Source organism: Gopherus flavomarginatus, chromosome 10 (genome assembly GCF_025201925.1).
Source record: "Gopherus flavomarginatus isolate rGopFla2 chromosome 10, rGopFla2.mat.asm, whole genome shotgun sequence".
In the NCBI taxonomy this organism is placed as follows: domain Eukaryota; kingdom Metazoa; phylum Chordata; order Testudines; family Testudinidae; genus Gopherus; species Gopherus flavomarginatus.
The window spans coordinates 40734266-40750119 of record NC_066626.1 but is presented as its reverse complement, the minus strand read 5'-3'; the positions used below and the strand labels follow the sequence as shown (position 1 = coordinate 40750119).

Here is a 15854-nt window from a genome sequence, read left to right as displayed (position 1 = left end):
CATCAGCACCAGTGCCACAGGTTCTCTTGTCTTTTTCAGTGCTGGTGCCTTGCTGTCACCCCTTGATATCATTGAGCACTTAGGAGAGCTTATCTCAGAGTCTCAAGTCCTTCTTGCAGGAGGTTGGTATGGACCACTCCAAAGAGAATGACACCTGGTCTCACTGCCCAGGAGTTGGTGCCAAAGCAGTTGTTGCCAAGGTCTTCAGTACCTTTGTGGATGCAGTCAGCATAGGCAATGCTGGGGCAGAGAGTATTGGCACTCTGTTTTCTTCTCCTTGCTGGAACCAGAGGTATTCTGCCTCACAGCTAGGATACTTGCTAATGACAGTGTCTTTGGCTCCAGTTTAGAGGATGTCTGCTTCTCTGGTATCAAATGCTACCTTTGTGGATTGCTTCAAAAGAAGTAGTTTGAGTGTCAACTCTTGAGATTTTTGGGTACAGGACAAGAGCGAGCACCAGATGGAACACCTGTCAGGGATATGTCCTTCCCTGAGGCAGAAAAGACATCTGCCTTGTCCATCAATTAAAGGCATGAGACCAGCACAGGAAAAGCAGGGTTTAAACCCAGTGGGTTTACAGTCTGACATTAGTAAAGATTGGCCTGAAGCACTTTACCCCACTGTACAAGGAAGTGTATACGGGTCTCCTCATGAATGTTCATTTCCTTTTGGGTGATGGGGAAGCACCCAACTAAAAAGTTTTTAACAAAAAGGGAGTGAAGAGAAGTTTCTTCACAGGTTAGAGATCTGAAGCTCAGAATTAAAAGAAAGCTGAGCTGGAACCTGGAATGTATTCAATGTCCTGGATCATAAGAGGGAATTGAGAGAGGCTCATACTCATTCCACCGTATACTCTCCAACACTGGAGCATAAGGCAGCAAAGGGCACATGTGTGGCTTTGACAGACAGTGCTATTCAAAATATTCCGAGATTGCACACAAGACGCATGTGCTTCCATGGTGAGAGTCACATTGTAACTTCTTTGTGAATGTCAATCACTATCCCATCATTTTCTACCTGCTAGAGAAAATCTGTCAAAAATGCCTTAATTGAAAACAGCTTTATTTTATTTACAAAGTTTCATTTTTCCATAAATCAAGAATGTAACTTACTGCATTGATACATGCCTGAGTGTCCATTTTTGCCAGAATATTTTAGTGGCTGTTCTCCCTGAAATATATAGTTATTCTATGTGCATCTATCTACCATATGGAATCCTATTTGCTAACAGGTCCTATCTCCAACAGTTGAGTGTCCAGATTCAAAGCTTTCTATTGACTCATGGACATGACTTGCATTTTGAACCTGAAATTATCTCCTTCCCAAAGTCACTGGCAACAGATTCATAATACTCTGTAATGTCTGTGTGAAGGAGAGGAGTTGCCCTTCAAATTTATGAACGTTGGTCTGACTATTTGGATAGTATTGACCCTATTATATACTGGTTTTAACTCAATAGGGACTCATCACAAATACAGGCAGGAAGAAGAATGACTCCAGACAATCACCTCTCAGCAAGTGCTTAAGAGTTAAGTGACAAAATAAGAACTACTAGCTTTGATGATTCCGTCCCCATCTCCGGACAACCTACAAATCTCCTTTTGGCCAAGAATGACCCGGAACCACCAAACACAGGAAAACAAAGAACCATACCAGGGTTAAGAAAGAAAGACACACGCACAGGAGAGCAACAGGGGAAAACAAGAATCGCTCAGACACACGAGCCTCCTGGAAGTGGGGAGTCTAGAGAAGCTAAGCCTGCCTACATCACATGATGGTACGGCAAACTAAGAAAACCGGCATGCAGGTAGACTGTTTTAAAATTCTTTTCTGTAAAAAATTTGTTCCTGCTACAAAACAAACAATATTTTTTCTTTAAGGTGGCTGTTTTGTCACCATATCCCACTGGCCACAGACTCCCAAAGAGAAGACCTGCAGGTGCCCAAACTCAGTCAGAGCAATAAACAGCTGACACACTAGCTACTGTAGCCATGGTCCCCAGCTAAGAGTGGGAGAACAGTGAAATTCCATCCTGCGTCAGGTAAAATGAATGTGAGTCCCAAGATCTGAGGAGATGCACTCAGAGATCAGAAAGAACAGAGATGGAAGTAGTCCTGTAACCAGTTTATGAACCACCACCAAGTTCTCCTCGCACTGTTCAGCCTTCCCTTAACACTTTACATTCCTTCTTGTTTGTGAAATTAAAGAAATCCCTCCACTCTCAGCCTCCCCAAGAAAAACAGATAAAGTTACTGCAAACCCAAAAAATCAGTTCATGGTTACATTTGTTGGAACACGAAACAATGCCACCGAGAGTAAGTCAGTCACAACATATCTGAGGATGGGAGAGTTCTCAAAATCACGTATGAAAAAAAACCCAATAAGCATCAGCTGTATAACTGAAGCAATTTTTTCCCCATTTAAATGGACATTTTCTACTTGATTGTATAGTTTTTGTCTAACAAAATATTACAATATTATTCTTAAGCTAAATAGTTCATATAAATTAACAAATATACATACGCATCAGATGAAAGATTCCATCACAGGCGCTAATATGAGACAAAAAGGCATTTCCTAGGCCCTGGCCAGCATGGGCTCCTTTCACAAGACCAGCAATATCCACTACGTTCAGAAAGGCTGGAATCTTGCTGAAAGATAAAAGATAAAGGTTTCATTACTAAACAATACCAACTAAAACTGGTTAGCACAAAAAGAAATACAAAATACTCCGAAGTACTGAGGTTAATATGGGCTCTATTTCTTTTTTTAAAATAGGTCTGTAAAAGAAAAATTGTCTTTTGTCCTCTTTTGCTTGTTTTTGATGTATAAAACCTGATTTGTATATTTTTATAGATCATATGATACACAAATTTCTGAATGAATTTTAAATACAAGTCTTGTCTACTATTTTTCCTGGTAGATTCTATAGATAACTAGTAGGTTTAACATCAGAAAAATCTTGGATTTGATTAAGAGAAGCAATTTTTATTCAAACTTTTAAAAATAGTCTGGCTTGTTTTTTAAATATTAAAACCTTCAATTTTTAAATACAGTAACTCTCCACTTAACTTCCTCTCGCTTAACGTTGTTTCGCTCTTACGTCCCTGCTCAATTACAGAACATGCTCAATTTAAAGTTGTGCAATGCTTCGCTATAACATCGTTTGGCTGCCTGCTTTGTCCAACCCCTCCATCAGCTCCCCTACGCCCCCCCTTAGCACTTCCCGCCCGCCAGCAAACCCCACAGATCAGTGCCTTCCACCTTTCCCCCCCCCCGCCTCCTGCCTGCAGCAATCACCTGGCTTGCAGTGTTCAGGAGGGAGTAGGAGTGAGGACTCAGCACGCAGGCTCCCCCTCCCTCCCGAACATGGTAAACCAGCTGACTGCCATGGGCAGGTGGCAGGGGAGAGAGGAGGAGCCTTTGCACCCCTGCAAGCCAACTGATTGCCATGGGCAGGAGGCAGGGGGAGCCTGCACACTCCTGCAAGTCAGCTGATTGCCGTGGGGCAGGAGGCAGGGAAGGGAGGGAGAAGGAGCGAGGATGCAGCGTACGGAGTAAAGGGGGAAGAGAGGAGAAGAGGCGGGTTAAGAATGAGGTCTTGGGGGAAGGGGTGGTGTGGGCAGGCCCAGGGTTGAGCCCCCCTCCCCTGATGCTTGAAGAGCAGGAGAAGCTGCTGCTGCACAATGTGCTTCTCCTAACCTACAGCACCTTCAGCCTCCTTGCCTGCCTCATTGTCTCCAGTGCCAGTGGGCTGTGCCTGTGCGGGGTAAGGGTGGGGGGGGCACCTCCCAACAATAGTACTGCACTATATAGCAAATTTTTCCCTGGAACCTAATCCCCTCATTTACATTCATTCTTATGGGGAAACTGAATTCGCTTAACATTATTTCACTTAAAGTCGCATTTTTCAGGAACATAACTACAATATTAAGTGAGGAGTTACTGTATTGAAACACCTAAAACTGTAAGGGCAAAAAATATTATGTTAGGGATTCAGCATTCACACCCTTTCAACTAAGGGTGGAAAGCACTCCTAATTCATATCTGACTCCCCAAAATCTTCCGCAAACCAGGGAAGACAGAACTTTACATTCCTGATATTTCTAAAGGTAAACACAAGCATTTTAAGCTACTCAAACATTTTTATACACAAAGAAAAACGTACAAATCTGTTTTTCCCCTCTTCTGGTCACCTTTCATGAATATAATGTTAAAAGAACTTGAATCCTTGATTGTCTAAAGAGATATAATCCTGATCTAAAGATAGGGAAGGGCATTATATAACCTTCCAGATTTTTTTTCCATAAAAAACAAACTCATACAAAACCTTATTACTCAGACATAATATATATAAGGTCACACATTTAAGATCAGATCCTTTGTTCCACCTAAGACTGCTTTGTAAGGTTTGAGCAGCACAAAGAGTTAAAATGTATTTAAGCAACCAGATTAGGATTCCCAAAGGGAATTCTCTAGTACACTAACAGCATAATCAGACCTAAAGGTCCATAACATGGGACAAAAAAAAGCAATGTTAAAAGAAACTGAAGTTTCAACGTCAAACAAAATTTAGAAAATGCTAGAATTAAGACTGGTTGTGCAATATTAATTTGGGACCCTTCTGCATATGCATTACTAAGCACTCTCTAATTATGTGTTCACATACTCTTTTTTCTCCAACAGGACCCCATTTTTAGGAAGCAAACTGAAAAAACCTTACATTATAAGCAAGGCTACGTTTATGTCATGGAGGTCATGGAAGACACGGAAACCATGACTTCCAGAGACCTGCGTGACATTCTGCTTCATCCCCAGGGGTTGCAGGACTCTGGAGCTGGCAGCCAGCAGCCCCTGGCAGGGTTCCAGTGACAGGCAACAGCAGCAACAAGGGGCCCCCTGCATGGTTCCAGTGATGGGCAACAGTCTTGGGACAGGGGAGGACGCCGCCTCGGGGTGTCCTGTTTTCTCTTTGGGAAATATGGTCACCCTGCAGCTCTCAGCCGCCATGGACGGAGGGAACCCTTCCCTGCAGCTTCCAGCTGCCACAGACAGAGGGGGAACCCCAGAGCTCCCACCCACCATGGTGGCAGGGGGAACCCCAGAGCCATAGCAGCAAAAGTCACAAACAGGTCACGGGCTTGTGAATTTTTGTTTATTTTTAGTAAAAAGTTAAGGGCAATAACCATGACAAGAGTTTAGCATAATTCCTTATGATTTAGGCTAACATCCATATGGATCACAAGCAGATTCACAGCATAAGCTTCTGCCACTTCACCTAATGAAGTAACTGATAGCAGCAGGCTGTCATCTTCAACTTGTTACAATAGTGGGATAAGACATAGTGAGTTTCAAAGATTGTTGAGAATAGACAAGTGTTAGGATTCAGAAACACAAAGTTCCACAAAGGAGCATGTTCTAGTTGTCTCAGATCCTTCCCCTCCGCTCCACAAGGCCAATCATTTCTCCTCCTGTCCCCTCCAGCCTGTTCTTGCCCCGGATTATCTCAATTCTCCCGCAACCACTTTGCGGCTCCTCCTCTCACACTAACCTATTCTTTCATTCCAGGCTCCCTATACAAAGTCCCAGTCTTTTTCACCCCCATTCCAACTCCTTGTCCAATCTCGGTCTTCCCCGTACTGGCTCCCTTTCCTTATCTCCTTGCCTACCTAGTTTCAGGGCACGCCTACATTATGGGCATTACAGGCACAGCATCTATGCTGCTGGAATGCTGTAGGGCAGACTATGCTTCCTACAATTGACAAAAAAGTTTTTTTCCATCAACGTAAGTAATCTGCCCCCCTGAGTGGTGGTAGCTAGGCCAACAGAGGAACCCTTAAGTCAACCTAGCCTCTTCTACACCAGCGATTAGGCCATCTTAACTACAGCATTCAGTGGTATAAAAAATTCCTAAGCCCCATAGTTAAGCTGATTTCAGTAAGAGTTTGGTGGCGGCAGCAATCCCTCAATACAAGGACGATGTCTGCCAGGGGAAAAGTCATGGATGATGGTGGAGACATCAAATCTGTGCTCTACAGATTTTTGACAGAGAGCCCTACTGCTGGATGGGATGCTGTACAATTTCCTTCTTCCTCTGCCATTTCTCAGACTTACTCTTGAGCAAGGTGATTCTCTTCAAAAACGGGCTGAGGCTTGATGTATGATTGTCATAAACAGATAGTTAAGGGTTAATGTCTCTTTTACCTGTAAAGGGTTAAGAAGCTCAGTAAACCTAGCTGACACCTGACCAGAGAACCAATAGGAGGACAAGATACTGTCAAATCTTGGTGGAGGGAAGTCTTTGTTTGTGCTTTTTGTTTGTTCATTGTTCGCTCTCGGGACTGAGAGGGATGGGACATCAACTCAGGCTCTCCAAATCTTTCTGAATCAGTCTCTCAAGTTTCAAACTTATAAGCAAATTTAGCCAGGCAAGGCGTGTTAGTCTTATGTTTGTTTTTCTCAACTTGTAAATGTTTCTTTTTGCTGGAAGGATTTTTACCTCTGTTTGCTATAACTTTGAATCTAAGGGGGTGGGGGTCGTCCCCTCTGGTCTATATGAATCTGAGTACCCTGTAAAGCATTTTCCATCCTTATGTTACAGAGATAATTTTTACCTTTTCTTTCTTTAATTAAAAGCTTTCTTTTTAAGAATCTGATTGATTTTCCTTATTTTAAGATCCACGGGGATTGGATCTGAACTCACCAGGGATTGGTGGGGGGAAAGGAGGGGGGATGGTTAATTCCTCCTTGTTTTAAGATCCACGGGGATTGGATCTGAACTCACCAGGGATTGGTGGGGGGAAAAGGAGGGGGGATGGTTAATTCCTCCTTGTTTTAAGATCCACGGGGATTGGATCTGAACTCACCAGGGATTGGTGGGCGGAAAGGAGGGGGGATGGTTAATTCCTCCTTGTTTTAAGATCCAAGAAGTTTAAACCTGTGTTCACCAGGAAATTGGTGAAGCCTCCCAAGGCAACCCAGGGAGGGGAAAGTCTTGGGGGGGGGGGGCAGGGAGTGTGCCAGACACTGAATTTCTGGCTGGTGGCAGCGTACCAGATCTAAGCTAGTAATTAAGCTTAGAAGGGTCCAAGCAGGTCCCCCACATTTGTACTCTAAAGTTCAAAGTGGGGAAAAAACCTTGACAATGATGAAATACCACTGAAGTCTATTGCCAGCCAGCTCTTTTCAATTCCTGGGATCAATGTCCTGCTTCTTAAGAGATGCTACAAGGATTCCCTGAAAGTATTTCCTCTGTCCCCCGCGGGTCCTCTTATCATGATTAAGTTAAGAAAAGAGTACTTGCTTCAGAAGACAAATATCAGACACCTACACACGATGACCAGCTCAACTAAACTGACGTTTCATAATTTTCACCTCAACACTGGTGATGTTAGTTGCAGAGAGAAAGCTGGCATTGGTGCAATGGTCTTCCTATCAGATATGGGGAATCTTCCTAAGGCAGCGCTACTATCACTCCAGGCATTTAAAATCGCTTCACTATATCACTCATGTTCTAAACCCATAAAGGAGAGTGGGGATGACTACTGCACTGTAGACCAGGATCTTAGTTTCCATTTGCAAATCTCTAGCAATAAAGATAGAACAGCGCAACTTTCTGAAGGATGCATTGGCACAACAGACCCTATGTTCAATCTCCGCATCCAGATTGGCTGTCTGGGAGAGGTGGCTACCAAAGTAAGGGAAATGTTCAAGCTTTTCCAGAGGCTCACCACCGATGACAATTTGTGGGAGAAAGGGAGCTACCTATGCTGGGACAGGCTGATGGAGCATTTTAGTTTTCCCAATGTTGAGGGAAAGTCCCAGGCTATGATAGACGCCTGAGAAAAGGTCTAGGGTAACTGCAAGACAGCCTTTGTGTGCGTAAGGATAGCACAGTCATCAGCATGCTGAAGGTCAGTAATAACCATCCTGTGACCTGAATAGATGGAGTGCTGTAGCTGTGCCCTTGTAGTGGGGAAAGGCAGCTAGCAGGTGAAAGACAGATTGGACAAGGAGTTGGAGTGGGGTTGGGAATGACCAGGACTTGTACAAGGAACACAGAATTAAAGACTAGGTTGGGGTATTCAAGGAATGTGGGACAGAGGAGGAGGAGCCACGAAGTGCTTGGGGGAGGGTTGAGATAAGACTAGGGCAGGAACAGTGTAGGGAACACCACCAGCCATAGTTTATAGCATTAATTGACCTAGGGCTTTTGATCCCATCAATCGTGAAGGGTTATGGAAGGTCATGTCTAAGTTTGGTTGGCCATTGAAGTTCATTGTGTTCTCAAGCTACTTCATGATGGGATGACCACTACCATCCTCTGTAATGGGTTGGAGACAAACCTGTTCATCATCTGTACTGGTGTCAAGCAGGGCTGTGTTATTGCGCTAACCCGTTTTTCTACCTATCTTGCCATGATCTTCATTCTTATACGTGAACCACCTTTCTTCTGAAATTGGGATTATTGCATATCACAGACAGCCAGCTCTTCAACCTCTGGCATCTTCATTCTCAGTCAATATAGAACAGGGCTCAATCTCCCTCTCATTCCCCTCCAACTCTCTTTCTAACTGATATACTTCTTTCAGTTCTAGCAATAGCCATTTTAAGGAATAAGAAAATCCAAATTTCCAGTGTTGGTGGAAGGAAATACCACTCCATCCTGATAAAGGGCCTTCTTATCATCTAGAAGTCAGATAGCTGGGTTTTTTGTTTTTTTTTTTTACTGGTTCACCGATTGAGTCTTCAATTGTATTTGTTGCTCTATAAATATTATTGAATATATTCCTTACGTTTGCGTAGTATCTCTGAAATGAAACTATAAATGTAGTTACTTTAACAAGCCTTGTGCAAGTTTTATAATACCAATTCAGTAAAGGAGAAAAGTCTATCAGATTAATCTTCTGTGGAATCTTTGGTTTAAAAAAAAATTGACTGATTACAACTAAACTGAATTTATGAGAAGGAAGTTCTCTCTCAATTATGGAGCTGCAGGATTTTGAAGGAGAGGGATGATTTTTGGTATTAAATATCCTCTGGTCCTGGGTCAGCTTCATGAAACTTTGGAAACTTCTGATATTCTCCTTTTATTAACTCCAATGTCTTTTCAATGGTAAGCTTATCTTAGCTAAGTAGTCTTCTATATTTGTTATAAAATAATGGGATTCATATGTGTATATAGTAAAGTGTTCCAAATCTTATTTGCAAATGTTGTCCATTTCCCCGATTCATCCAAAAATATTAATTGCATTTTGAGTTTCTTCCTTTTAAAAAGCCAAGTAAGAAGCCTTCCTGTTTTATTTCCTCTTGCTTTAGTAAAATTTTAATATTTCTGCCATACCTAAAGACAAACTACTAGACAAAATAGAAACAAAGTGAAGAGAATTCTCATTTTTTTGTATTTTTAAGTTTGATAATTGGCAAATACAGTAATATGTGAGCTACTTTTATTTTTTCTGTTTGGCTTTATATAATTATTTGACACTCACTAATGGGAGTACCAATAAATTAGAGGTCATATTAGCCTCTTCCAAAAGCTTAATTTTGCTTTTTATTATTTTAATTGTGTCTTTTGATAAATATGCATTACAAGAAGTCCATATTCTCTAAGAGTTCATCCCTTTACCCATTCTCCACTGTGCTGTAACTGGAACATTAACTGACAGATGAATATCCAAGATCTCACCCATGCATCTTCCAAAACAATGATTTAGAAAACAAGAAGTGAATCAAACCTATAGAAAGATATATGATGAAGGGAATAATATTTACATAGTACAGTGTCTCTCTCTCTCTCTCTCTATATATATATATATACACACACACACACACACACACACACACACACACCCCTTTTCTTTTACCATTTCCTTTGGTTTTCTGAATGTAAGGGTGGAGGGGTTGGAATATATCAAAGTTGCACTTTAAAGTGAATTTTAAAATCTCCAAAATTTTATTTATTTATAAAATACAGGGTTGGCAGCTTTGCAACTTCTGGGACTTATTCTTTAAAGAAACTGGTGGATCTACATTTGGGGCCCAAATGTTAACCACTGTCAATTACTATTTTACCTTAGTAGTACAATCAGATTTTAGCTTCAGTTTTTAATATAGAGATTCCCCTTGCATTAGTTGATATTTCTGCTGAAAAAGTATATTTCAGCATCATGTTTAGTGTCAACCAGTTCTTTTTTCAGGTGCATGTCCTGTAGGAAGGTACCATCTTCATAAAAGTGATTTAACATACCTTCTTTCCCCACTGGTTTCTTTATTCCTTAGATTTCACAAACAGCTCTCCCTACCCCCACACAGCATTTCACTAGTATTATTCTTTAAATATTTTATATTAATGGAATTTAGGTTATTATTGTTGCTTTTTGTTTGATACACACATACCTATTTTTGAATTATATTAAATATATTATTTGTATATTTACCGTGTCCCATTCCCTTCTTTGTTCCTCTTTTTGCTAGAAACATTCTGCTTACCCTACCCTTTACTTATACCCTCTCAATGCTATTCTTCCTAACTGTATTGTTTCACAATGGAGTCTCTCTCCCCGCATCACAAAAACTAAATTATATTTATTGCATCATATAGGTAACTTCAGTCTTAAGATGGAAAGATGAAACATTTATAGTGGATTTTTAATCATCCTACTACATATTTTGCCCTCTTCTTGTAAGTTAGTCCAATATCTTTCCTGAAATAAGTTGTTGTGATTGATGTATTCCAGGAGAATAAAGACAGGTGTTTAAGGCCATGCTCTCTTCCTTTTCCCAAATTGAAGAGGGACAGAGAAGTATTTAATTCTTCAACCATTTTAACAACAAATACTCAGGATGCCCAAATTGCTTATCAAGCTATTCCATAAATTTTTATTTATTGTGTTAAAGGATCCATTATCCACTGGACACAACCATCACTCAGCCTCTGCCTCAACTCAAAAGAAAAACTGTTTTGATGTTATCGTGAAGTCTGAGCTTCACTAAAAATAGTCATTTAGGTTTCCTTCCTTTTCCTGATAATTAGTTCTCTGGAGACCTAATTCAAAGTCTACTGAAATCCATGGAAAGGCTCCCACTCATGTCAGTGGACTTTTGATCAGGCCCCAAAATTCCCATCTTCACTTTATTGTTTTCAAACTTGTGTCTGGTAAGATATAGGACTTCCGCTGCTAGGTGAACCTTCCATAGATCCTAACATGTTATTTCCTTATCCTGAAATCTTAGCATTAAATTATGGCATGTATGCCCCTTTTGGGGGGTTTCAATTGAAGGGATCTATGCACTTTTCCCATTTTCAGAGGGAGTGTGAATTCATTTTCCCCTCACTTTGTCAGTCATCAGTTTGGCTACAAATTCAGTCACGGTTTGGCCTTCAAGTTCCTCTGCAATATTTACTATTCTTAAATTTGGTATCTGGTTTCTAGGTCTTTTTGTTACTAAAATACTGAACTGCTGGGGCTCACACCTGGAATATCCACTCACCCCATTTTCAAAACAGGGGTCCTATCAGCAGTGAAATTGATAATCTTGTCAAGTTCATGGCTTCAGCTGTCAGCCACCCTGACAGCCAACAGGCAATGCATGTAACGCAGAGTCTATACACTGCATCACACAAACTACATCAGCCTAAGCCTTACGCCTCTCATCAAGGTGAATTTACTAGGGTGGCATGATGGGCGAGTTACAGCTGCAGAAGGAACACTGTAGTGTGTAGGCTTACATAGTTAGGTCCACATAAGCTGCCTTATGTCGACTTAACTTTGTAGTCCAGAGATGCCCTTAGATACAGTTTCTCATTTCTTCCTTTTTTGGAAAGTGCTCTAGTCTTCCTTACTGTCAATTCATCTATAATCTAAAGCAGAACAAAAATGTTGGTTGCTTTCTAAAATGCAAGTAGCTCCGCTAACCCCAGTTGTAAGAATTTCTCCGCATTGCTTATATTAGTGGAGCTGAAGTGATTGTACCAACACTGGAAACCCTAGTGTAGATGGTTTTCTGGATGTCTCTAGCATTTTAAACACAATGTTGCTTAGACCTATTCTAAGCAGAATTTTGTGAAAGTTGTATAAACATTGTTAACAGCTGGAAGTCCACCCAGATAAGGGTTTTTAACATTTTCACACCCCCCTGGAAATTAACTGATGTTATCACGAGTAGGCAGTTGCCTAGCACAGACTAAGTTTTAGTGCACCCAGTCGCTTCACTTCACTGTATTTAAAATTAGTATCTACTGAATACTCAAGAACCACAACATTTTATGTAGTTATAGCAAGTTGTATCAAGGCATACACTTCCTGAGTATACAGATAGGCACGATTAAAAAAAATCTGTAGAACGCAAAAAAAAAAAAAAAGTCACTTTCAGCTACTTCAGAACATTCTATTTTGCTATAATGTTTAATTCAGTGGATTGGGGAAAATGGGGTATATAAAATTCCATATAATTTGGTGGGTAAAACTGCCTGCACCTAGTCTAAAATAATATTCATTTTGGGAGGCTTCTTTGGTTTTGTTTTAATTGTTTACAATGGCTAACTCGGACATTACTGTCAAACATGCAGTAGCAGGGGCCCCACCAATGCTATATGTTTACTACTACAGTGTCATGCAGTGTCAAGGTTAAGCAACATATGCTAGCAGCACTCTTTGACAACGCTATTTGTCCCATGGGGCTTCTCTCTCCTCTAAACACAACCCTGGCTAAGGCAAAATTTAGATCTCCATTTGTGTTTAACAGGAAACCTCCCTCCATGATTCTGAACTCCCTCCATTCTAATACGAGTTCTGGACACATTTTCCTCTCCTATGCCCCCAGAAACCTTGGACTGAGCCATTCCTTTTCTCCCACACCTTCGTTTTACCTGCATTTCACAAAAAAAGTTTTCTATGAGTGAAGAGAGAAGGTAACACACTTGCTTTTAAATCCAGTGTTGTGTATATGTCAAATACTTAAATAAAAATCCACGTGACTACGCTTCTACAAACTTCTGGATAGCAGCAAAGAATAATGGTACCAGTGAAAAATTAGTTCTTCCAAGCACGCAGCTGACAATATATTGCAGTAGGGCCCGTAACTTATCTTGCAAGTTTGCCAAAAAAGATTCCTTATAAAGAGGTCTTAAACATCGAACATTAAAAAATAGATACTTTGAGAAGCGTGGAGATGTTGTTTAAACATGCACTTTTACTGCTCAACTAGTTCCAGTCTGATGTGCTCTTACTGACAGTCTGGCTGCTTGGTGCTCTTTTCAAATTATAGCCCAGCATCTAGACATTTTTGGCTCTTTACTCTGTTTGAAGCTTTGGCTTCTACTTAGCTGGTTTCAGATTACTTTGTTACCTGAACAAGTGTGCTATGACTTAGAGCTCCTTTTGAATGCAAGTCCTGCAAAAGGTTTTCTTCCCTTTCCCAGAAACCCTTTTTTTCATTTTGGCGGTTCCAGTGGACTGTGCCCCATGCGAGTGGGCTACTTGCCAACATTTCTATTTTAATAAACAAAGCAAAGAAACAAACGTGTTCCCCTTATTTCCTGGATATCTAGAGAAGCAGATAAAGTGCAGAAAAGAAAGAGTCCCAGGAAGTGACAGCAGCAACAGAAACCTGTGGATCATTACATCTGGTCAAAAAGGAGTGGTCCAGAGGAACAAGAAATTCTGGTGGCTCCTAGTGCCAATTCTCCTACCACACTTTGTAAACAAGTCTACCATGTGTTGTTCTTAAAAAGGTAGGGGGAACCTTTCTAGTTCTCTACTAACCAACAACTGGAAACACTAAACCAACTAAAAGAATAATTTTAGAATGTTTAGAGGAAAACACAAGGTGGACACACTAGTGTTCCATCTGAGGCTAAGGGCAGTAGAAAGAATTGTGGGTAGTTCACATACAAAAGTCCCAAATACCCTTGGTGTGCAGCACAGGGTTGCATAGAGCACATGCATGGCTGGACAGACACTGCTAAAGGAAAATCTCTGAACAAAGATGTCCAGAAGTGTGAAGGGAAAAATGCTGTTTCCAGATTACAGGCCTGGAGGTTGACATTTACTATCTGTCCCACTAAGTCCAACTGTAATATTATCAGAAACAGGAGGTGCAACTGTGATGCTGGCAAACAAGGTGCCAGCTCTTGCCAAGGCTTTAGGCCTCAGCCAAGCACTGACAAATTCATTGCTGCAAAATAGCAACATGGATTAGTATGATTAAGATGGGAAGTGAACTTTTAACAACGTGTTTAGACTTTATGAAATGCTTGTAAGTTGCTGCATGTATTAATCTCACTTAAATATTATCATACAGCATGGGATATAAATCCAAAACTTGTGTCTTTAACTGTAAAAAATATTTGCCCTGAAACTGTCAACCTGTCAGATGGAATCATCTCCTGCCATCAGGAAGGAGTATCAAAACTCAGTGGCCAACTATGGGACATCATGATACAAAGACTTTGCTAACTGACCCTCCACAGGCTATATGCAAAATACATCGCATTAGCAGCCTGAATTCTGGAAGAGGGAAATAAAGATAGTGAACAAGAATTTTTCATCTCTTTTACTGTTTGGACTCTGACAGGGCTGGAGTTATGAAACAGAAGCAGAGACCCCCAGCGTCAACCTGGGTGCTGACAGATTACTACAACTCTGTCACCTTTTCGAACCATAGACTAACTCATTTGTGTATGTTTACATCTGCTTTAATTTGTAAATAAATTCTCATTTCTTTTTCCTAGTTAATAAATCCTTAGTTTACTATATGATTTGCTACAAGCATTGTCTTTGATATGACATCTGAGGTACAAATTGACCTAGGATAAGTGATTGGTTTGTTGGGACTAGAAGCAACTTGAAACTTGTGTCATGTTTGGTGTATGGCAACCAACTATCATTAAGTCCAGCTTACCTGGGTGGCAAGAGTACCCAAGGGAACTGTCTGACTCCAAAGCAGTGTCATACTGTTTCAGGAGTTCACATTTGTTACTGGGTTAGTAAAATCTAATTAAAGAACATACAAACAGTTTGGGGTGTCTGTCCTGCTTTTTGACAGTCTGCCTTAAGGTTGGCATTCATGGTTGTGAACTACTCCAGATAGCATGACAGCCACCTAATGGATGGAGGTGATAGACTGGGGTGTATCATTGCAACACCAATATATAACAAAGTCACTATCATTCTTAGATTAAACGCAAAATAATATTAATACGATATTAAGGTTGTAGTTAGGCATGCAAGCCAGGAATGCCACTGTTAATACTGAATATGCAACCTTCTCTGTTCCCTTGTTTTTATGGTTACTGAATGATCACATACGGTCTCAAAAAACAGTATGATTTTACATTTCTCTCACAAATTTAACTAACTTAATTTTCATAACGGTCCAGTATCTCTGAGTCATGAGAAGTTGCCTTCTTTATGGTGCACACAGGCATCTCACAGTTTCTTCCATTTTTAAGATTAGTATCAGTTAAAATAGGGAAATACCACTGGAAGTATAAAGAAATTACAAATCAGCAAAATCTTTCAAAACTGAAAAAACTAAGGATGGCCCCTGTATTTTAAATCTGTCAGCAGTTCACATATACATTTAAGAGGATGGCTTTGGTTTGCCTTTGGAGAGAGACACGTCAGAACAGTAGTTATGCCATCTCAACTATAACTGAAAGATCACATTTCTAAACTAGTATTAGCAAATTAACAATTTGTTTTATTTTCATAACTTAAGTAGCACTGTATACAATTTGTGTTTTTCATACAACCCAACCTAAAATTATATTAACAAAGTTCACTCTTCCTTTCAGTATCTGTTGTACTTTAATATTAAGCTATTTTATCCACAATTTTGCTTATAGTAT

The 15854-nt window shown here is 40.5% G+C and overlaps 1 protein-coding gene across 2 annotated transcripts in view; it reads right to left on the bottom strand.

The window, feature by feature from the left end:
* The window catches only part of OLA1 (Obg like ATPase 1), a 172532-nt gene that overhangs the window by 135438 nt on the left and 21240 nt on the right, over positions 1 to 15854 (bottom strand). For both annotated transcript variants that reach the window (XM_050969059.1, XM_050969060.1), the window contains exon 4: positions 2525 to 2652. In XM_050969059.1, coding sequence (XP_050825016.1) covers positions 2525 to 2652 — 128 coding nt within the window. The remainder of the gene's footprint in view (positions 1 to 2524; positions 2653 to 15854) is intronic.